General features: G+C 41.3%; 1 protein-coding gene across 1 annotated transcript in view; it reads left to right on the forward strand.

Annotated features, from left to right (window-relative positions):
- Positions 1-481: 481 nt before the first annotated feature.
- Positions 482-22,732, forward strand: part of SECISBP2 (SECIS binding protein 2) — a 46,373-nt gene continuing 24,122 nt past the window's right edge. The window contains exons 1-5 of the mRNA XM_056525421.1: positions 482-633; positions 3,892-4,052; positions 15,663-15,821; positions 18,630-18,740; positions 20,732-20,873. Of these exons, the coding sequence (XP_056381396.1) occupies positions 612-633; positions 3,892-4,052; positions 15,663-15,821; positions 18,630-18,740; positions 20,732-20,873 (595 nt within the window). The 5' untranslated portion in view covers positions 482-611. The remainder of the gene's footprint in view (positions 634-3,891; positions 4,053-15,662; positions 15,822-18,629; positions 18,741-20,731; positions 20,874-22,732) is intronic.

The raw sequence follows: 22,732 nt of genomic DNA on the forward strand, positions 1-22,732 counted from the left end.
AGTGTAACCTAAATGACTGAGCACAGCTTCTAATCTGCAGTTACAACTCCTGCACATCAAATCTGTGCAGGATCCTGTATGTGTGAACGTACCCTTAAGATGTTACATCATTGTTTCCAAACAAGGGTGTCTTCAGCTGTTGCAAAACTACAACTCCCAGCATGCATCCTGGTTTGTAAACACCATGTGGGCTCATTTTCTATATGTAGTATATGTTAAAGGCTGATGTTATCGTGACAGGAATGATGTCAAACCCCATGCACATCTGCCAGTGACTTCACAGCCTCTGTATAAAGCTCAACCTGTGACATAGTCGCAGCAGTATGACTACAAAGGGGAAATACAGAGCAGTACTCGTAGTAGTCTCTGACTATGTGCCATTATTCTAAAGAGGTCCATACGTGGGCTTCACAAAGATGTCCGCCTGTCTGGAGACAGCACGGCGCGCTTCTCCTCCGTCACTGTTTACCGCCTGCGCTGACGTCACGCCAGTCACTGTCTTGCGCCACACGATTGTTTTTCCGGTTTCCCGGGAATGACGTGTGCTAGTGAACGGGCGCTTGGCTTGTAGCACAAGGGAACTAATAGCGCTTTCGGTTTTTATACTAAACATGGCTGCCGTGCAGTCCGGGGGTAGGTATAGTACACTTTCTCCACTACAAGTTACAATAAGTGTCTTCAAGCTGTGTGTTTCCTTTAGGTGGAGTAAATGTAATGACTTCCTCAGTGTGGGCGGCCTTCATATTATTCATGCATGTATGGGTGGTGCAATCTGAGCTGCCAACACCAGGGGGCGCTGCCATACGGAAGAAACAACAACATTGTATCTGCCCTCTTAGGCTATGGTCACGTGAGTGGTTTCCTTTGGAATTCATTGGACATTTTGGAGAGAAACATCACCAAATTTATGAAATTGTTGCGTGTCATGTGATATGGTGGTTGTGCATTTTTTTTTAAATGACACTTCAGTACACCACTGGTTCCTCCTCTCAGTCTTTTTATGAGACTTTTTAAACTTTTGTGCAAAATGTATGACTTTTTACAAATGCAGTTTTGTAAGCCAGGTCTAGGCTGTTGTAGTTTAGTGACAAATTGTGCAACAAGTCGCATATGGTAAATTCATGACCACTGCTATAAGGGAATCTGACAGCTTGTTTACCCGCACTAAACCCCATACACCGATATGCATGAATATGAGTAAATCAGTGTTTGTTGTTTTGTTAGTGAAATAGAGCACCTGTTGTTAATATGCAAATTAGCTATTTTGCGCAATGGAGGCTGGAAGAGGGGATGGAGGCAGGGATGCTCACAATGCCAGCTGGCGCCTCCATTGTGTGAAAGAGCTCAGTGAGATAAAGCCTCTGTTGCTAATATGCAAATGAGGCTTCTTTCACCCTGCCGTTCGCACATGGCAGTATGACAGCCGTCGGGGGAATAGCGGGAGAAAATTACTGCATGTGCCGTCTTTTTCTGCTGCTACAAAGTAACGGCCCCCGAAGGATCCCATTATAGTGAATGGGATCCATCGGAACCCGTTGTGCGCCATCCCGATAATGGCCCTTAAAGGGGTTATCCAGGAAAAAACTCTTTCTTTATATATCAACTGGCTCCAGAAAGTTAAAAAGATTTGTAAATGACTTCTATTAAAAAATCTTAATCCTTTCAGTACTTATGAGCTGCTGAAGTTGAGTTGTTTTCTGTCTAAGTGCTCTCTGATGACACATGTCTCGGCAACTGTCCAGAGTAGAAGCAAATCCCCATAGCAAACCTCTTCTACTCTGTGCAGTTCCCGAGACAAGCAGAGATGTCAGCAGAAAGCACTGTTGCCAGACAGCAAAGAACTCAACTTAAGCAGCTGATAATTATTGGAAGGATTTAGATTTTTTTAATAGAAGTAATTTACAAATCTGTTTAACTTTCTGGAGCCAGTTGATATATATAAAAAATTTTTTTCCCTGGAATACCCCTTTAACCCCTTAAGGACCCAGGACGTATGGGTACGTCCTGGGTCCCGGTCCTGCGATATAACGCGGGGTCACACGGGGACCCCTCATCATATCGCGGGGGGCCCGGCGTCATAGTGAATCCGGGACCCGCCTCTAATAGCGCGCGGCACTGATCGAAAGTGAAAGTTGCCGGTTAGCTCAGGGAGCTGTTCGGGATCGGCGCGGTATAATTGCGGCATCCGGGAACAGCTGTAGCACAGGAGGAGGTCTCTTACCTTCCTTCCTGCAGTCCGATCGCCGATTGAATGCTTCAAGCCTGAGATCCAGGCTTGAGCATTAAATCGCCGAAAACACTGATTGATCCATTCCTATGGAGATGAATCAGTGTAAAAGATCAGTACAAGCAATGTTATAGCCCCCTATAGGAGCTATAATATTGCATAAGAAAAGTGTAAAAAAATCATTAACCCTTTAAATTATCCCTTCCCCTAATAAAAGTTTGAATCACCCGGCATTTCCAAGAATAAAAAGTGTAAATAAAAATAAACATATGTGGTATCGCCGCGTGCGGAAATGTCCGAATTATAAAAATATACCACTTTTTAAACCGCTCGTTCAATGGCGTACACGCAAAAAAATTCCAAAGTCCAAAATAGCGCATTTTTGATCACTTTTATACCACAAAAAAGTGAATAGAAAGTGATAAAAAAGTCTGATCAGAACAAAAATGGTACTGCTAAAAACTTCAGATGACGGCGCAAAAAATGAGCCCTCATAGCGCCCTGAACACAGAAAAATAAAAAAGTTATAGGGCTCAGAAGATGACCATTTTAAACGTATAAATTTTCCTGCATGTATTTGATTTTTTTCTGAAGTACGACAAAATCAAACCTATATAAGTAGGGTATCATTTTAACTGTATGGACCTACAGAATAAAGATAAGGTATCATTTTTGCCGAAAAATGTACTGCGTAAAAACGGAAGTCCCCAAAACTTACAAAATAGTGTTTTTTCATCAATTTTGTCGCACATTGATTTTTTTTTTTCACCGTAGATTTGTGGGTAAAATGACTAATGTCATTACAAAGTAGAATTAGTGATGCAAAAAATAAGCCATCATATAGAATTGTAGGTGAAAATTTTAAAGAGTTATGATTTTTTAAAGTTAAGGAGAAAAAATTGAAAATGGAAAAAGCCCGGTTCCTTAAGGGGTTAAAGGCTGGGGAAGAGCCTAACGGCCATTCAGTCACAAGGCACAGCGCCAGTGTGAAAGTAGAATAAGCTCTTTTCCACTATGGAGGCGCCAGCTGGCATTGTGAGCATTCCTGCCTCCATCCCCTCTTCTTCCCTATTCCCGTTTCTCTTAAATTTTTTTAGGGGAGAAAATACTGCATGCACCATCTTTTTTTCCTTAAAAAAAAAAAAATGTAACAGAAACCAAACGGATGACAAAGGATTGTACAACAATCCCATTTATATGAATGGGGTCCGTTTACAATCATTTGCAAATGGCTTGAACAGATTAAAGAACTGGCATGAAATAACGGAGGCGGACATCAATGTGAACGACCCCTAAGCAGTAACAAGTCCAGGTGCTGGCTGCTGTTTACATTTATTTGATTCATTCTCAGATAAATATTTTTAGAATTCTTTCTGTTTTCATTATACCTAGTCCCATGTTAATATTTTAGACAGTCCTACAGATACAAATAAAAGCAATTTATATTTTGGCTTTTTAAAAAAAATTTTTTTACTTCTATTGGGAAAATATTTGGTCTAATACAAATATAGAACATGCTGCCTATTGAACATTCAGTCATGGATGATTATTGACTATATGTTCGGGGCATTACAGAGCAGAGCATATGCTCTTGTGTGTCAGGTTTTTCTCTAGGTTTCCCTTTGCAGTTCTCCACAACTTTCATCCTTTTTTGCCTTCCCTAGATATGGCCTACTTGTCTACTGAAAGACCTTCCCAGACGCTGTCATGGGCTAGCAAAGTGAAGCAACCTCCAAAAAATGTAATCTTTTCACCTACCTCAATAAAAACTACCTTCTCTGCACAGAGTAAGCCCAAGGATCTAACGTTACAAGGTTACAATAAGGTAAGGCTTGGTTCCTGCTACAGTTACACATGGTCATGTGATAAAGGGACCCATGGTCTTTTTTTTTTTTTATGGGCACTGTCAGATAAAAAACTTTTGATATGTTGTACATATTGGCAAAACATTTACCTTTCTAATATACATAATAGGAAAATGTTATTTCCTTTTTTTTATAGAAATCGTGGCTTTATCCAAGATGAAGCACGGACTAAGTCCAGTGAGTGAGGGTTGGCTAGCACTCCTCTGTCTGATAGGACAGGAGAGAGAGCTCAGAGAAGTGCTATCACACAGGAGAGAGAGCACAGAGAAGAGCCATCAGACAGGAGAGAGCACAGAGGAGTGCTATCAGACAGGAGAGAGCACAGAGGAGTGCTATCAGACAGGAGAGAGCACAGAGGAGTCCTATCAGACAGGAGAGGGCACAGAGGAGTGCTATCAGACAGGAGAGAGCACAGAGGAGTGCCATCAGACGGGAGAAAGCACAGAGGAGTGCTAGCCCACCCTCACTTACATATAAGTTTTTGTATCTGACAGTGCCCATTTAAAATAAAAAGGAAATAATGGCATCCTTAAAGGAGATATGTCACGCTGAAAAACTTTTAGATCGCTGAGACCCCCTGCGATCTCCTGCACGGGGTCCTGGCTCTCCCTGTGAGCGGGGTGTGCCGAGCCGACCCCTGCACGAAGCGGAGGCTGCCACGGCCGACAATTGTACCTATTGGCTTTTTATACTAACTGATACAATTTAACCCCTTAAACAAGTGCTGTGAGATTTAAAAACTTTTTATATGTTGTACATCTTGGCAAAACATTAACCTTTCTAATATACTTCCTAACACAATTTTATTTCCTTTTTATATAAAAAACACCAGTCCAAGCTGAAGCTGTCTGGTGGCACTCCTCTGATGGTACTCCTCTGTGCTCTCTCCTCTCTGATGGTACTCCTCTGTGCTCTCTCCTGTCTGATGGCACTCCTCTGTGCTCTCTCCTGTCTGATGGCACTCCGCTGTGCTCTCTCCTGTCTGATGGCACTCCGCTGTGCTCTCTCCTGTCTGATGGCACTCCGCTGTGCTCTCTCCTGTCTGATGGCACTCCGCTGTGCTCTCTCCTGTCTGATGGCACTCCGCTGTGCTCTCTCCTGTCTGATGGCACTCCGCTGTGCTCTCTCCTGTCTGATGGCACTCCGCTGTGCTCTCTCCTGTCTGATGGCACTCCGCTGTGCTCTCTCCTGTCTGATGGCACTCCGCTGTGCTCTCTCCTGTCTGATGGCACTCCGCTGTGCTCTCTCTCCTGTTTGGTGGCACTCCTCTGTGCTCTCTCTCCTGTCTGGTGGCACTCCTCTGTGCTCTCTCTCCTGTCCTATCAGACAGAGGAGTGCTAGCTCACCCTCACTTACTGGACTTTGTCCATGCCTGTGCTTCAGCTTGGACAAAGCCATGATTTTATAAGCCATTTATTTTCATAAAAAAGGAAATATACTTCATAAGAAAATTGTATTAAAAAGGTTAATGTTTTGCCAAGATGTACAACATATAACGTTTTTGAATCTAACAGTACTTGTTTAAGGGGGTTAAAATTGTAGCTGTTGGTATAAAAAAAGAAAAAAAATCACTTTATCTAAGACATGTCAAATTTGCACGTGCACTTTGAGTTGTGTGTGTTACCTTTAGACAATCTTTTTATAAGTTTATTTCACTTGACTATCTAGTACTGTTTTTACAAGTATATTTATGAAGGGGGTTTTCATTGTGGAGCCTAGAGGAGCCTTTTCTTTATACAATAAAGAGAGAGGACACTTTCCTCAAATCTGTTCTTTCATGTGCTCACTAATAGGAGTATAAGCAGTATTATGATATTGAATGTTCACAGTCGGATATACAAAAATTAAAAGATGGAAAAGAAAGATATTATTTATTATAAAATATAAATATATATGGCATTATCTGCAGGGCCCTTGCAGAAATGCTGATAGATATGAGGATAAAAGACAATAAAATCTTTATGTAAAAGTACATATTATGCAATTTATATTGTTAAGCCTCTATTGAGAAATAGTGTGCAGGCAATGTGCACACATTGCATGCGATAAGCAATGTAAAGCGTCCGTAGCGTACAAGTCTATGTTGGTATATAACAGTGGAGAGCCTATGGTCCATGTAGTAGTTACTATGTAACTATAGAAATACTTGTAGTCCGTGCAGTCGCTAGATAACTAGTTGTAATAGTTCAGGACAGTTTGTCTCACCCGTCCTGGTGTGGTCCTGCGGAGCTCTCTCTACTTACCCGCTGTGGCTTCCAGCCTGGACGCCTAGTCACTTCCTGGGTTTAGTCGTCAGCGTCGGCGAGCCAGGGGAGGAAGAGGTCTGCTGGCTGGCGTGTTGGTAAATTGCTTTGTGCGCTGTGCGCACCAGGAGTGGATAAAGTTGATTGTAGCTGTATCTTTTCTTCAGTATGCGGCTGTTATAGATTGCTGTATAAGATGGGAGGGGGCTAGACGCATTTCAAGATTTGCTGGATCTCTTTTTTTTTCAATAGCGATATGCCGACTGTGTGGGTGTGCAAAACTTATATATGTGTTGCTTATCTTTGATTGGGCCATTTTGTTTTTAGTAAGACCTGTTCTGGATTAGAACCAGGGTTGCCCAGGGGGTGATGTTAATCTCTGTACCGGATAATGGCCAGGAATGGATATATGCTGCATATGTATATGGATTGGACATATAAGGGTGGGTGTGTGTGTGTGTGTGTGTGTGTGTGTGTGTGTATATATATATATATATATATATATGTGTGTGTAACGCAGGTAAAAAATAGAATGAAGTGCATATACATATATAATGAAAACATTTGCATGGATGTAGATCTAAAATTATAGTAATAAACATAAAAGTATATTAAATATACACACAACCATAAAATGTGAATAAATAAAGATGCATATCAAATATAAATAATAGATAGTGACCAAGGTGCCAATATTTGTGAAATGGAATTATGGTCTGTATGTTTGTGCAGGGGCCTGCAGGTTATAGTGCTGGTTTATTAGATATTACATACATATATGTAGAACGGATATTCTACAGTTTCTAGACATTTAGATAGGTGTATGTATGTACAGTGCATAGTGAAAGTATTCGGCCCCCTGGAACTTTTCGACCTTTTGCCACATTTCAGGCTTCAAACATAAAGATATAAAACTGTAATTTTTTTGTGAAGAATCAACAAGTGGGACACAATCATGAAGTCGAACAAAATTTATTGGATATTATAAACTTTTTTAACAAATAAAAAATTCAGCCCCCTTAAGTTAATACTTTGTAGAGCCACCTTTTGCTGCGATTACAGCTGTAAGTCGCTTGGGGTATGTCTCTATCAGTTTTGCACATTGAGAGACTGAAATTTTTGCCCATTCCTCCTTGCAAAACAGCTGGAGCTCAGTGAGGTTGGAAGGAGAGCGTTTGTGAACAGCAGTTTTCAGTTCTTTCCACAGATTCTCAATTGGATTCAGGTCTGGACTTTGACTTGGCCATTCTAACACCTGGATATGATTATTTGTTTATTTATTTGTGTCTTCTTGGAAGACAAATCTCCGTCCCAGTCTCAGGTGTTTTGCAGACTCCATCAGGTTTTCTTCCAGAATGGCCCTGTTTTTGGCTCCATCCATCTTTCCATCAATTTTAACCATCTTCCCTGTCCCTGCTGAAGAAAAGCAGGCCCAAACCATGATGCTGCCACCACCATGTTTGACAGTGGGAATGGTGTGTTCACGGTGATGGGCTGTGTTGCTTTTACGCCAAACATAACTTTTGCATTGTTGCCGAAAAGTTCGATTTTGGTTTCATCTTACCAGGGCACTTTCTTTCACATGTTTGGTGTGTCTCCCAGGTGGCTTGTGGCAAACTTAAAACAACACTTTTTATGGATATCTTTAAGAAATGGCTTTCTTCTTGCCACTCTTTCATAAAGGCCAGATTTGTGCAGTAAACGACTGATTGTTGTCCTGTGGACAGAGTCTCCCACCTCAGCTTTAGATCTCTGCAGTTCACCCAGAGTGATCATGGGCCTCTTGGCTGCATCTCTGATCAGTCTTCTCCTTGTATGAGCTGAAAGTTCCAGGTCTTCGTAGATTTGCAGTGGTCTGATACTCCTTCCATTTCAATATTATCGCTTGCACAGTGCTCCTTGGGATGTTTAAAGCTTGGAAAATCTTTTTGTATCCAAATCCAGCTTTAAACTTCTCCACAACAGTATCTCGGACCTGCCTGGTGTGTTCCCTGTTCTTCATGATGCTCTATGCGCTTTAAACGGACCTCTGAGACTATCACAGTGCAGGTGCATTTATATGGAGACTTGATTACACACAGGCGGATTCTATTTATCATCATTAGTCATTTACGTCAACATTGGATCATTCAGAGGTCCTCACTGAACTTCTGGAGAGAGTTTGCTGCACTGAAAGTAAAGGGGCTGAATAATTTTGCACGCCCAATTTTTCAGTTTTTTTATTCATTAACAAAGTTTGAAATATCCAATAAATTTCGTTCCACTTCATGATTGTGTCCCACTTGTTGATTCTTCACAAAAAATTAGTTTTATATCTTTATGTTTGAAGCCTGAAATGTGGCAGAAGATCAAAAAGTTCAAGGGGGCCGAATACTTTCACTATGCACTGTGTATATATGTGTGTGTGTGTGTGTATATATATATATATATATATATATATATATATATATATATATATATATATATGTGTGTGTGTAATATGTATGGACTGGAAGGAACTCACTCTCACTCCGGAATTCGGTGCAAACCTGGAATCACTGTAACTTCGCTCATTTCTAGTTGCCATCTTCCTCAGTGGCTCATAAATATACCCTATGGCCAATACAGCACATAAAGCGAAATTGCACGGATATCAACCGTTGAGAAAGAGGAAATACTTACCGAACAGTCACAACAAAAACAATATCCCATCAATTTACTACATAATTCATTCTAAAAAGCTAAGATCCAAAAATAGAGAATCATTCTTTGAAGATAAACCCATACCACAACAAACTATCCCACAACAAGCAAAACTCTTCATACCCTTCAATACATTACACCAACAAATCAAGAGAATTGTTATCAAACATTGGCATCTATTACAGTCTGACAAAATTATAGGCCCATCTCTCCCCTCAAAAGCACCAGTCATTTTTACTAAAGCACCAAATCTAGGTCTAAAAATTGCAGCTACCGCTAATTGACAGGAACAACCCAACACTTTGGTTCAATCTACCATTTCAGGAATCGCTGGTTTTCACCGATGCAATCAATGCAACAACTGCAAAGTCACAGAGTTCCCTATAAAGCAGACCATATCATATCCACCACAAACCAGAAGAAACATGTTATCAAAGAACTCCTCACTTGCAACAGTAAAAACATCTACATTATCAGTTGCCCTTGTAACAAACAGTATATAGGTAGAAGGTCACACACACTCAAAAAACATAGCTGAACACTTTTATTACATAAAAAGAGGTTACGAAAATCCTACATTATCTGCACATTACAAGACTTTTCACAACTGCCATATAAGAGGTACACAGTTTGCTGATATACAATCCGTAAAACCAGATTGAAGAGGAGGTAGCTTCATCTCCAAAATGTATAGGGTAGAATTGAAATATATTTTTGAAATGGAAACCCTAGCACCGAAAGGACTTAATGGCGAACTACAAATTTTCGGTTTTATCTAAAAACTTTTCGGTATGTCTAGCAGGAGACAGGTCCCGGTTCAATGGGGGGAGTCGTGAGCCAGGCTGTTATCAGCCCCGCCGTCACCTGCTCTCCCCTAGAAAATATTCCTCAGGGTATCTATTCATATACCGTATTTATTAGGGATCGACCGATATCGGTTTTTTGGGGCCGATACCGATAATCGGTGGAGGTTAGGGCCGATAGCCGATAACTTATACCGGAATATCGGTATAAGTTATCGGCTATTTATCCCCCCGCGACACCGCTGCAGATCATTGATTTAAAGCGGGCTCTTTAAATCAATGCACTGCAGTGGCTTTTGCGGTGCCAGAGGCTGCCACCGCCCCACGCTTCTATCCCCCTACCTGTCAGGGTGGTCCGGGCCATCCTTCCTGTTGTGTCCGGCGGCATTCCGGGTGGAGGGTGAACCGGTCCGGGCTGTCCTTCTTCTCCGGCGGTCATCTTCTCCACTCTGGGCAGGCTCCGGCCTAGTACGCTGCATAGACGCCGCTGCGCAGTGACGCCCGTGTGCAGCGATGCACCTGACGTCATGGCGTAGCGGCGTCTATGCAGCGTACTAAGCCGGAGCCTGCCCGGAGAGGAGAAGATGACTGCCGGAGAAGGACAGCCCGGACCGGTTCACCCGGAATGCCGCCGGACACTACACGAAGGATGGATGGCCCGGACCACCCCCATTACGGGTAAGTTTAATTTTTTTTTTATTGACTCGGAGGGTGGGGGAGGCGCCCTACTGGTATAGCGGTGTGGGCAAAAACCCATACTGTTATACCGCCCAGCACTACGGTGGGGGGTGCGACGCGGTGCGGTGGGTCGGCGGTGCGGTGCGGCGGGTCGGGCGGCCGCGGTACGGTGGGGGCGGGGCATTATCGGCTTATCGGCAAGGTAATTGCCGATACCTATAATGCCCAAAATCGTGATTATCGGCCGATAATATCGGCCATACCGATAATCTGTCGATCCCTAGTATTTATCGGTGTATAACACGCACTGGCGTATAACAGGCACCCCCATTTTAATAGGGAAATTTAAGTAAAAAAAAAAATACATATAATATAAATGACAGACTAAATGCCATATCATCCCTCCAACTTTAATTTTGCCTGAACTTCAGTTTGGCCCCCCCTTCCAGTGCCACATAATTCCTCCCCTTTTACCAGCCCCTGTGCCACATTTACACCCATCCACCCCCCCCCTTACCCTCTCATCATTCCCCCACTGTCTTATCATTCCCCCACCCCTGTCTCATCATGGCCCCCCTCTCATCATGGCCCCCCTCTCATCATCCCCTTTCCCCCCTGTTTTTGAGATATATATTTTCTCCCATCTTCCTTACCTAGCAGCTCTCGGCAGGCCAGGCCAGATCCGGTGTCGGGTCTTGCGGGCTGCGGTCAGTGAAGCAGGATGAGTGACGTCCTCTGCCAGCTGCACAGCATCAGGGACGTCACTCGTCATTGCGTAGCGCAGCGCATAGCCATGACGCATAGACGCCACACCGGAGCCAGAAGCACCGCGGACCGGAGCCAGAAGCAGCGCAGACCCCGGCAACAGGTAATCATAAAACCGGGGATGGGGGAGGCAATGGGGCAGCGGCGCCGATAGCCAGGGGGAGAGAAGCGGCGGCAGAAGGGCTCTAGACCCCAGGAAAGGCAGGGGGAGAGAAGCGGGCCTGGAGGCTTCTGCGGGGTCAGAAAAACGGGGGGATGGGGGAGGTAATGGGGCAGCGCGCCGGCAGTCTCTGGACCCCAGGATAGGCAGGGGCAGAGAAGCTGCCAGCGACGGCAGGTCTCTGGACCTGCAAAAGCCATCATTGAACTGCAGCGGCTTATCGGCGTATAACACGCAGATAGACTTTAGGCAAAAATTTTTGCCTAAAAAAATGCGTATTATACGCCGATAAATACGGTATATATATAATATATATATAGAACAAAAAGCGGTTGCAGCACACAAAATAGGTGAAAAAATTGTGGTAGCTTTAATCCATTATAAATACAATATAAATATAAATTAAATATTCCTTTATAAATCCATTCCTGGCCATTATTCGGTACAGAGTTTAACATCACCCCTGGGCAACCCTGGTTCTAATCCAGAACAGGTCTTACTAAAAACAAAATGGCCCAATCAAAGGTAAGCAACACATATATAAGTTTTGCACACCCACACAGTTGGCATATCGCTATTGAAAAAGAGATCCAGCAGATCTTGAATTGCGTTATACAGCAATCTATAACAGCCGCATACTGAAGCAAAGATACAGCTACAATCAACTGTATCCACTCCTGGTGCGCACAGCTCACAAAGCAATTTACCGACACGCCGGCCAGCAGACCTCTTCCTCCCCTGGCTCGCCGACGCTGACGACTAAACCTAGGAAGTGACTAGGCATCCAGGCTGGAACCCACAGCGGGTAAGTAGAGAGAGCTCCGCAGGACCACACCAGGACGGGTGAGACAAACTGTCCTGAACTATTACAACTAGTTATCTAGCGACTGCACGGACTACAAGTATTTCTATAGTTACATAGTAACTACTACATGGACCATAGGCTCTCCACTGTTATATACCAACATAGACTTGTACGCTACGGACGCTTTACATTGCTTATCGCATACAATGTGTGCACATTGCCTGCACACTATTTCTCAATAGAGGCTTAACAATATAGATTGCATAATATGTACTTTTACATAAAGATTTTATTGTATTTTATCCTTATATATCTATCAGCATTTCTGCAAGGGCCCTGCAGATAATGCCATATATATTTATATTTTTATAATAAATATTATCTTTTTCTTATCTAAATTGCATCTTTGAATTTTTGTAATCTGACTGTGAACATTCAGTATCATAATACTGCTTATACTCCTATTAGTGAGCACATGAAAGACCAGATTTGAGGAAAGTGTCCCCTCTCTTTTTATTGTATATTTGCTCTACAGGTTGCATAGTGTACGCAACTTTATACACTAGTACTCATCTGGCATATTTATTTATATCAACTTTTTCTTGTGGTGTGAGCTACCTTCCTTCCATATTTCTCTTTTATTTTTTATTTTTTTTTTTCTTTATGTCAAAAGTTTTGTTTACAAAAAGGACAACGTTGGGTAATATATGATGGCACCCAGAGCCACCTTGATAGATGTATCCCTTGGTGAAAATATACAGAATTGAAAAACACACCAATTGGGCTTAGGATGAAATAATAATAGTATAGGTGAATACCTATACTGAGAACCCTACCTATCTAAGTGGGGGACTCCAATCTCTACGTCTGGATGGGGGTGGTAGAAATAGAACAATGATGATTACTGGTAAGTGATTAGTAGACCTCTCTTACCAACGTGTTTCACCCCTTAATATTTGGGGTTCATCAGGGATAAGAGGAAGCCACAACCATTTAAAAATAGATAGCCACAATCCAGATAAATAAGATTGCAAAAAATCGCGTCTTTGGATGCATCGGCAGCCATTCTTCCAAGTTCTGTGATCCCCAGGAGACCTATCCTATGGACACCTTTTGTCCACAACTTTGTATCTTCATCTATTGCCAGTGCCTCATTTTCATTATTCATCATTCAGTGTTTGGTCAGCACGTCAGCCCTTCCTGATACATCTTTCTCTATATATGGTTGGACTGGTCATGATAGGTGCATAATCGGGGACCTCCTAAGACCTTGGCCTTGAGTGACCACCAATAGGGGTTGTTTATACTCACCACAATATCAGAAGATTACCGTTAAGGCATCTCTGTGAAATACATATTGAAAACTCTCTTTCTGAATCAACCATCAAAGCTAACTGCATTATTTATGTGTTCATCATATTACTTATGTACTATGGTATTTCTACAATTGTATATTTGTGTTTTCTACTGAGCCCTCTATTGAGCCCCCTATACGGTCAATTACATTATCTTTACCTTCACACTGACTGTGACCAACCACTGGACTACATACAGCATATTTTGACGGACATAATTTGTATGCCAAATATCAATAAGTATCATCATTTTATGTGCCATACTTTTTTGCAATCTTATTTATCTGGATTGTTGCTATCTATTTTTAAATGGTTGTGGTTTTCTCTCATCCCTGATGAACCCCAAATATTAAGGGGTGAAACTCGTTGGTAAGAGAGGTCTACTAATCACTTACCAGTAATCATCATTGGTATATTTCTCCCACCCCCATCCACACATAGAGATTGGAGTCCCCCACCTAGATAGGTAGGGTTCTCAGTATAGGTATTCACCTGTTACCCCATCGCCTTCCCTGTATTTTGGCACTTTGACATTTTTGTCTTTTCTTGTATTGATTTATGTTATATCAATTATTCATATTATATATTTCTTAATAAAATTGATTTTATTTCATCCTAAGCCCAATTGGTGTGTTTTCAAATAGTTTTTCAAAAGTTTTGTTTAGTTCTGGTCTGAGTTTTCGACCACTAGTATGAGTGGGAATAAAATTGCATGGCTGAGCACTTCCCTCTCTGCTCTCTGTCTTTGGGACCAAGACTGTCTTATAGACTTGCATTGTGAGACAGTCTTGGGGACATGGTACAGAGCCAGGAGAGAACGCTTTATTCCGTCTCTACCTGGCAATAGGTCAGGGCCTGAACACTGACACCAAATAATCAAAACTTTTAATATGTTTGCATGGCGTATACCTGCGGAAATATATTGATGGTAACAGAATCTGTAATATCTAAATACACAAAGTTGTCACACAAACATATAATATAATATGACAAATCACTTTACGCTTAGAAAGTACCTAGTTCTAGACAAATACAAGGCTGAGGCTGAACCACTCCTTACTTGAATGGCTCTTGGTAGGTTAACAGCTGAAGTTCAGAAAAGTACCCTTACTGTTATATTCCTATGTATGGATGGAGGACTAACAGTTAGCATAAAAGATGAGTAAAACTTTCAGTTGTCAAGCCTTTTGAATTTGCTTCTGCTTTTAGGGACAAAAACAAAGGACACATGAAAAATCTGCACCAAAACATCGCAGTGTGAATGGAAATAAACATATTCTAAACAAATATGGGGGTGAAGAGCAGAATGGATCAGCCTCTTTTTTTATATAGTCAGTTCTGAGTTTTTGTTTTGGTATGGGGACTTTATACAGAACCTACTTGTGAGTTTTTCATAGATGTGTGAGCGACCACTCAAAATGGGAAGTCCTGTTTGAAATGACATTCCACACTTATGTAACATCAAGATATCTTCACTTTCTTCTAAGCAGTGTGTTGATCTCGGGAAACATTGATATTGGGGAGCTTTGGCTGTAGAGAAAGGACATTTATCATTGTGGTCTTTGGAAAGTGAGTTGAAGTCATTCTATTTTGCTTTGGTTTTGCTTATGTGCTTAATATTTATCATACTATCAGAGGGGGGGGGGTTGTTAAATTTTGCGCACATAGACAAGAAAACAATAAATCACTTCAGAAGACAATTTTGTATGATTCCTACGCCTCTGGGACCATTTTGCACCAAAAGTGACAGTTGCGAAAAAAAATTAGTAACTTTTTGAAAATGCTTTTCAAAGGCAGTTTTCTTAGCCATGTCTGCTGTGGTGTTGTTTTGCGACAATTTAAAAAAGTCGCAGTTCATGAATATCTGACCACTGTAAAGTAAAAACGCAAAATTGTGTAGAAAATCAGCTTTGAGCAAAATTAACCAACCCCAAGCACAGTTTTTGCACAAATGCATAATTTGTGTGACAATTGTACACAGAAAAGATTTCTACAAGCCTTGATAAATGTCCCTTATTGTTTGACACCCTCATTTATTTACCTTTTTATAAATGATTTGCCATTGGTTCACTTTTGCAGCTGTCACCAACACCAAAACACATAGCAACAGAAGAAGAAAGTGAAAAAGTTGTAGCAAAGAAAAAAAGAAAGCGAAAAAAGAAAAATAACAGTGAAGTGCCAGAAACTGTGAAGACCACAAATGAGAACATTGTCTATCAAGAGCCTCCAAAATTTCAGGTCTGGCTGGTGATTATTGGTATAGAGTGTCATTTTTTTTTTTTTTAAACGAATATTTTTTCCTTGTAGTATTCGCATGTTATTTGCTACAACCACAACCCTTGAAGATCATTTATCACAGATTCGAGTAATCATGTCAAATAGATTTGTTATGTCCTGTATGTGTATCAGAATTCAGTGTTCTAAAAGTATTATCATCTTTGCTATCATTTGCTATCATAGAAGTGAAAGGAAAGAAACGTGTAAATGTGTTGCCACTTCTTTGTTCTTTTTAAGCCTGAATGTAACAACTATCTTACTAGGGAACAGTTTTTGGAACCAACATCCTTAAATAGGCACTGTCAGATACAAAAACTTTTTTATGTGTTGTACATGTTGGCAAAGCATTAACCTTTGTAATATACTTCATAAGAAAATTCTATTTTCTTTTTATAGAACTCATTGCTTATAAAATCATGGCTTTGTCCAAGCTTAAGCACAAGCATGGACAAAGTCGAGTAACTGAGGGTGGACAAGCACTCCTCTGTGCTCTCTCCTATCAGACAGGAGAGAGAGCACGGAGGAGTACGATTAGACAGAGCGCACAGAGGAGTCCTATTAGACAGGAGAGAGCACAGAAGAATGCTATCAGACAGAAGAGAACACAGAGGAGTACTGTTAGGACTTCTCTATGCTCTCTTCTTTCTAATAGTACTCCTCTGTGCTCTCTCCTGTCTGATAGCACTCCTCTGTGCTCTCTTTTGTCTATCAGACAGAAGAGAGCACAGAGGAGTGCTATCAGACAGGAGAGAACACAGAGGAGTGCTATCAGACAGGAGAGAGGAGTGTTAGCCCACCCTCACTTACTGAACCTTGTCCATGCCTGTACTTCAGCTTGGACAAAGCCATGTTTTAGAAGCCATGATTTCTATAAAAAGGAAATAACATTTTCTTATGTATATTAGAAAGGTTAATGTTTTGTCAAGATGTACAACATATAAAAGGTTTTTTAATCTGACCATGCCAATTTTAACATTGGTTTGGGTCCCAGAGATGGGACCCGTATCTAAAAGACATTATGACATATCCTATAGATGTTCAGTACATTTCTCTGACTGAAATTCCCTACAACACTTGCTTTTTTTGTTTATAGGAGGTTTCTTTTTCAGTGACTGTTCTATTTAACCCCTTAAGGACGCAGGACGTAAATGTACGTCCTGGTGCGGTGGTACTTAACGCACCAGGACGTACATTTACGTCCTGTTCATAACCGCGGGCATCTGAGCGATGCCCGTGTCATGCGCGGCTGATCCTGGCTGCTGATCGCAGCCGGGGACCCGCCGGCAATGGCCGACGCCCGCGATCTCATGGGCGTCCGCCATTAACCCCTCATGTGCCGGGATCAATACTAATCCCGGCATCTTCGGCAGTGCGCGATTTGAATGAATGATCGGATCGCCTGCAGCGCTGCTGCGGGGATCCGATCATTCAGAACGCCGCACGGAGGTCCCCTCACCATCCTCTGTCCGGCTCCCGGCGTCTCCTGCTCTGGTCTGAGATCGAGCAGACCAGAGCAGAAGATCGCCGATAACACTGATCTGTTCTTTGTCCTATACATAGAACAGATCAGTATTAGCAATCATGGTATTGGGACTATTCAAGTGTAAAAAAAAAATGTAAAAGTAAAAAAAAGTGAAAAATCCCCTCCCCCCCCCCCAAAAAAAGTAAAACGTCCGTTCCTATTTTACCCCCAAAAAGCGTAAAAAATAAATTTTATAGACATATTTGGTATCGCCGCGTGCGTAAATGTCCGAACTATTAAAATAAAATGTTAATGATCCCGTACGGTGAACGGCGTGAACGAAAAAAAAAGTCCAAAAAGTTTTTTTATATGCAAATGTGGTATCAAAAAAAAAGTACAGATCATGGCGCAAAAAATGAGCCCCCATACCGCCGCTTATACGGAAAAATAAAAAAGTTAGAGGTCATCAAAATAAAGGGATTATAAACGTACTAATTTGGTTAAAAAGTTTGTGATTTTTTTTAAACACAACAATAATAGAAAAGTATGTAATAATGTAATCATTTTTATCGTATTGACCCAGAGAATAAAAAATACACGTCATTTTTACCATAAATTGTACGGCGTGAAAACGAAACCTTCCAAAATTAGCAAAATTGCATTTTTCTTTTTAATTTCCCCACAAAAATAGTGTTTTTTGGTTGCACCATACATTTTATGATATAATGAGTTATGTCATTACAAAGGACAACTGGTCGCGCAAAAAACAAGCCCTCATACTAGTCTGTGGATGAAAATATATAAGAGTTATGATTTTTAGAAGGCGAGGAGGAAAAAATGAAAACGTAAAAATTTAATTGTCTGAGTCCTTAAGGCCAAAATGGGCTGAGTCCTTAAGGGGTTAATATAGATGTTATGCCTTTAAAACTTATTCACTTGTATAATATATTGTTGATAGCTGGAATAGCTGTGTACAGTATATTGTATGTTAAGGCGGGCATGTCAGCAGGTTTTTAGGGTATACAATAAGGGCATGGCTGAATAGAACTCATGATCCTAAATCTGTACATGCCTCTCATCAGTTAATTGACCATTCAGTGGCGATATATGTTAAATCCCCATGTTTCCCCAGCAGGCAAGAGAAACGCCTAGTGGGCTCCAAAGCCTAATTTGCATAGTTTCAGCGTCAAATACAGCCAAGCCCTATACAGTCAACTTTAAGTAGGGAAATACTTCCTACATATATGCAGTTACATTTTAAGTAAAAGAAAGCACCTTTTATTTTTTGCAATTCTTCTTCCACGCAGGATGATGAAGAATATGATGAAGAATTCCCGGATCTAATCTCCTCCTCTGCAGGTGTTAAGTGTGAAAATAAAGGCAACTATAGCTACAGCTGGGGACCTAGAGGGTCAGCGGTAAGGATTAAATAGTACTACGTTATTAACTATTTTAGTAATATGTACTTGCACACTGTGGTTGGGCCTATGTTTTTTTTTCTTCGTTTTAGGCCTCACATGCAGAGGAAAGCTCCACATGGAGGATCCACTGGTCCATGTCATTGAGCCATCCAGAGGCATAGCTAGGTTTTCCTGCACCTAGGCCAAAGATTCAGTTTAGCTCTCACCTGAAACTTAAAGGGGTATTCCAGGAAAAAACTTTTTTTTAATATATATCAACTGGCTCCAGAAAGTTAAACAGATTTGTAAATTACTTCTGTTAAAAAATCTTAATCCTTTCAATAATTATCAGCTGCTAAAGTTGAGTTATTGTTTTCTGTCTGGCAACACTGCTCTCTGCTGACATCTCTGCTTGTCTTGGGAACTGCACAAAGTAGAAGAGGTTTGCTATGGGGATTTGCTTCTAAACTGGGCAGTTCCCGAGACACGTGGCATCAGAGAGCACTTAGACAGAAAAGAACAACTCAACTTCATCAGCTCATAAGTACTGAAAGGATTAACCCCTTAAGGACGCAGCCCTTTTTCACCTTAAGGACTGAGCCCTTTTTCGCAATTCTGACCACCTTCGCTTTACGAATTAATAACTCGAAAACGCTTTTACCAAATACTCTGATTCAGAGAGCGGTTTTTTTCGTGACACATTCTACTTTATTTTGGTGGTAAATTTTCGGCGTTACTTGCATCCTTTTTTGGTGAAAAATCCCCAAATTTCATGAAAATGTTGCATTTTTCTAACTTTGAAGCTCTCTACTTGTAAGGAAAATGAATATTCACAATAAATTAAATTTTTATTCACAAATACAATATGTCCACTTTATGTTGGCATCATAAAATGGACATATTTTTGCTTTTTGAAAAAATTAGAGGGCTTCAAAGTAGAGCAGCAATTTTCAAAAATTTCATGAAAATTGCAAAATCTGAAGGGACAGATGTTACAGAACTACAACTCCCAGCATGCCTGGGCAGTCTAGGCATGCTGAGAGTTGTAGTTTGGCAACATCTGGAGGGCTATCGTTTGGGCACCACTGTAACAGTGGTCACCAAACTGTGACCCTCCAGATGTTCAAAACTACAACACCCAGCATGCCCAGACATCCTTTGGCTGTCTGGGCATGCTGGGAGTTGCAGTTTGGCCATCCTAGTGGTTGCCACAGTAAAGATCACTTTACTTTCACGTTCAAAAACATGCTTTATAAGTGCATCAGCCAGGCTAGCACACCTACAAATCTGCTACTGTAGGCAGAGTAATGAGCAGTTTTATGTATTGCAGTGTTTCCCAACCAGGGTTCCTCCAGCTGATGCAAAACTACAACTCCCAGCATGCCCAGACAGGCTTCGGCGGTCCGGGCATGCAGGAAGTTGTAGTTTTGCAACAGCTGGAGGCAGGACACACAAACAGGAAGTTTAATGGGGGTTCGCACCGCTGGACCGTGAGGCCGGTACCGGACCGACGGGGGAACGTAGGAAGGTATGTTAAAGGTATTTTTGCAGCCCGGGCACAGCAATATATAAAAGTCTTGCACTACAGTTGTCCTTTAAGTCAGATTAAGTTGTGTGACTACAAGTCATTGTGGCATGGACTCGTGTTTATTAGAAGATTATGGTGTATGGTTAAGGAAATTTCTGTCCTCAGTCTTTGTTTCCAGTCATTTGGATATCCATTGCAAAAGCATTTTTACATTGGGCTGTTACAAGAATATCCCTTGTTTTACTTTATTGTTATCTGGTTTATATGTCACAAATTTATTTTAGTAAACAAGGAAACTGGATAGAGAAGTGAACAGCTATGGGAAAGAACTGTTGAATTATAAGGAGTGACAGTAAATTCTACAGAATTTTTTTTTTTACATATGTGCAGTTTATTTTAAGGTGATCAGAAGTTACATGCCTTCAAAACATAAGAATAATTTAAAAAATAAACTTTGTATCATTCTATGTTTACTTTTTAGGAGGCAGATAAAAAGCAAAAGAATGGTGGCAAAAAGAGCAAGAAACCAGTGCAGCTGGATTTAGGAGGCATGCTGACTGCACTGGAACAGAGACAAACTACAGAGAAAAGCAAGCAGATCACCAAACCAATAGTCTTATCTGGTAAGTGGAAACTACTTCTTTTAGAGCTCGTCCATACTGCGGACATTCTGTTGGCAGAATTCCATTGTTTTTAATGGGATTCTACTGCTCTGTACACACTTTGGAATTCCGCCAGCGGAATGGATGTCTGCCCAAAGCATGGACATGTTCATTCTTTGGGCCAAATTCTGCTCGACTGCATTGCTGTCTGTGAGATGACGCATGTTCGTGCTGTCCTACCAATGTTGGAATTGCCTGCCGCCAGCAGACATTCAGCTGGCGGAATTCCACTGGCTGAATTTTGGCAGTGTGAATAAGCCCTAACTCCCTTCCATTCTCCATGTTCAGCTACATATACAATGCATTTGGAGAGTCTTTAGTCCATTCCACTTTTTCACTTTTTGTTATGTTGAGACCTTGTGCTAAAAATATATAGAGTAACATAGTTCACAAGGTTGAAAAAAGACCAGAGTCCATCAAGTTAAACCTATATCCCTAATGAGTCCCTACAGAGTTAATCCAGAGGAAGGTAAAAAAACCCTCATCTTCCCGACTCCAAATATGGCAGTCAGAATAGATCCCTGGATGAACCTTCTGTCCCTATAGATATAGAATCCATAACCTGTAATGTTATTCTCCAAAAATGTATCCAGGCCCCAGTCACCATAACTCAGGTGGAGAATCCCACAGTCTCACTGCTCTTACAGTAAAGAACCCCCGTCTGTGCTGCTGTAGAAACCTTCTTTCCTCTAGACATAGAGGATGCCCCCTTGTTATAGATACAGTCCTGGGTATAAATAGATCATGTGAGAGATCTCTGTAAGGTCCCCTAATATATTTATACATAGTTATTAGGTCTCCCCTAAGCCGTCTTTTTTCTAAACTAAATAACCCTAATTCTGATAATCTTTCTGGGTACTGTAGTCCTCCCATTCCCCATATTACTCTGGTTGCAAGTCTTTGAACCCTCTCCAGCTCCAGCTATATCTTTCGTGTACACTGGTGCCAAGTACTGTACACAGTATTCCATGTGATTTTTTCAGTGGTAGTATTATTTCCTTGTCATGGGCATCTATGCCCCTATTGATGCACCCCATTATTTTATTTGCCTTGGCAGCAGCTGCCCGACACTTGTCACTAAAGCTAAATTTACTGGTAACTAAGACTGCTAAGTCCTTTTCCATGTCAGTTGTCCCAAGTGTTCTCCCAACCTATCCAGATCCATTTGTAACAGTGCACTATCCTCTATAGTGTTTACCACTTTACAGAGTTTTGTATCATCTGCAAAGATTGCTACCTTACTATTCAACGCCTCTACAAGGTCATTAATGAATATATTAAATAGAATAGGACCCAAGACTGACCCCTGTGGTACCCCACTAGTAACAGTCACCCAATCAGAATAAGTACCATTAATAACCACCCTCTGTTTCCTATCACTGAGCCAGTTACTTACACACATTCTCCCCCAGCCCAATCCTTCTCATTTAATGCACCAACCTTTTATGTGGAACCGTATCAAATGCTTTGGAAAAATCCAGATATATGACATCCAGCGATTGCCCCTGGTCCAGTCTGGAGCTCACCTCCTCATAAAAGCTGATCAGGTTAGTTTGACAGGACTGATCCATCATAAAGCCATGCTGATATGGGGTCATACATTTATTTTTATCAAGATACTCCAAAATAGCACCTCTTAGAAAACCCTCAAACAATTTACACACAATGGAGGTAAAACTAACAGGCCTATAATTCCCAGGGGTCACCTTTTGACCCTTTTTAAATATTGGCACCACATTTGCTATGCGCCAGTCCTGGGGAACAGTCCCTGTCACTATAGAGTCCTTGAATGTTAATTAGGGTCTGTCTATTACTTTACT

The sequence above is a fragment of the Hyla sarda genome, chromosome 1 (assembly GCF_029499605.1).
Source record: "Hyla sarda isolate aHylSar1 chromosome 1, aHylSar1.hap1, whole genome shotgun sequence".
In the NCBI taxonomy this organism is placed as follows: Eukaryota; Metazoa; Chordata; class Amphibia; order Anura; family Hylidae; genus Hyla; species Hyla sarda.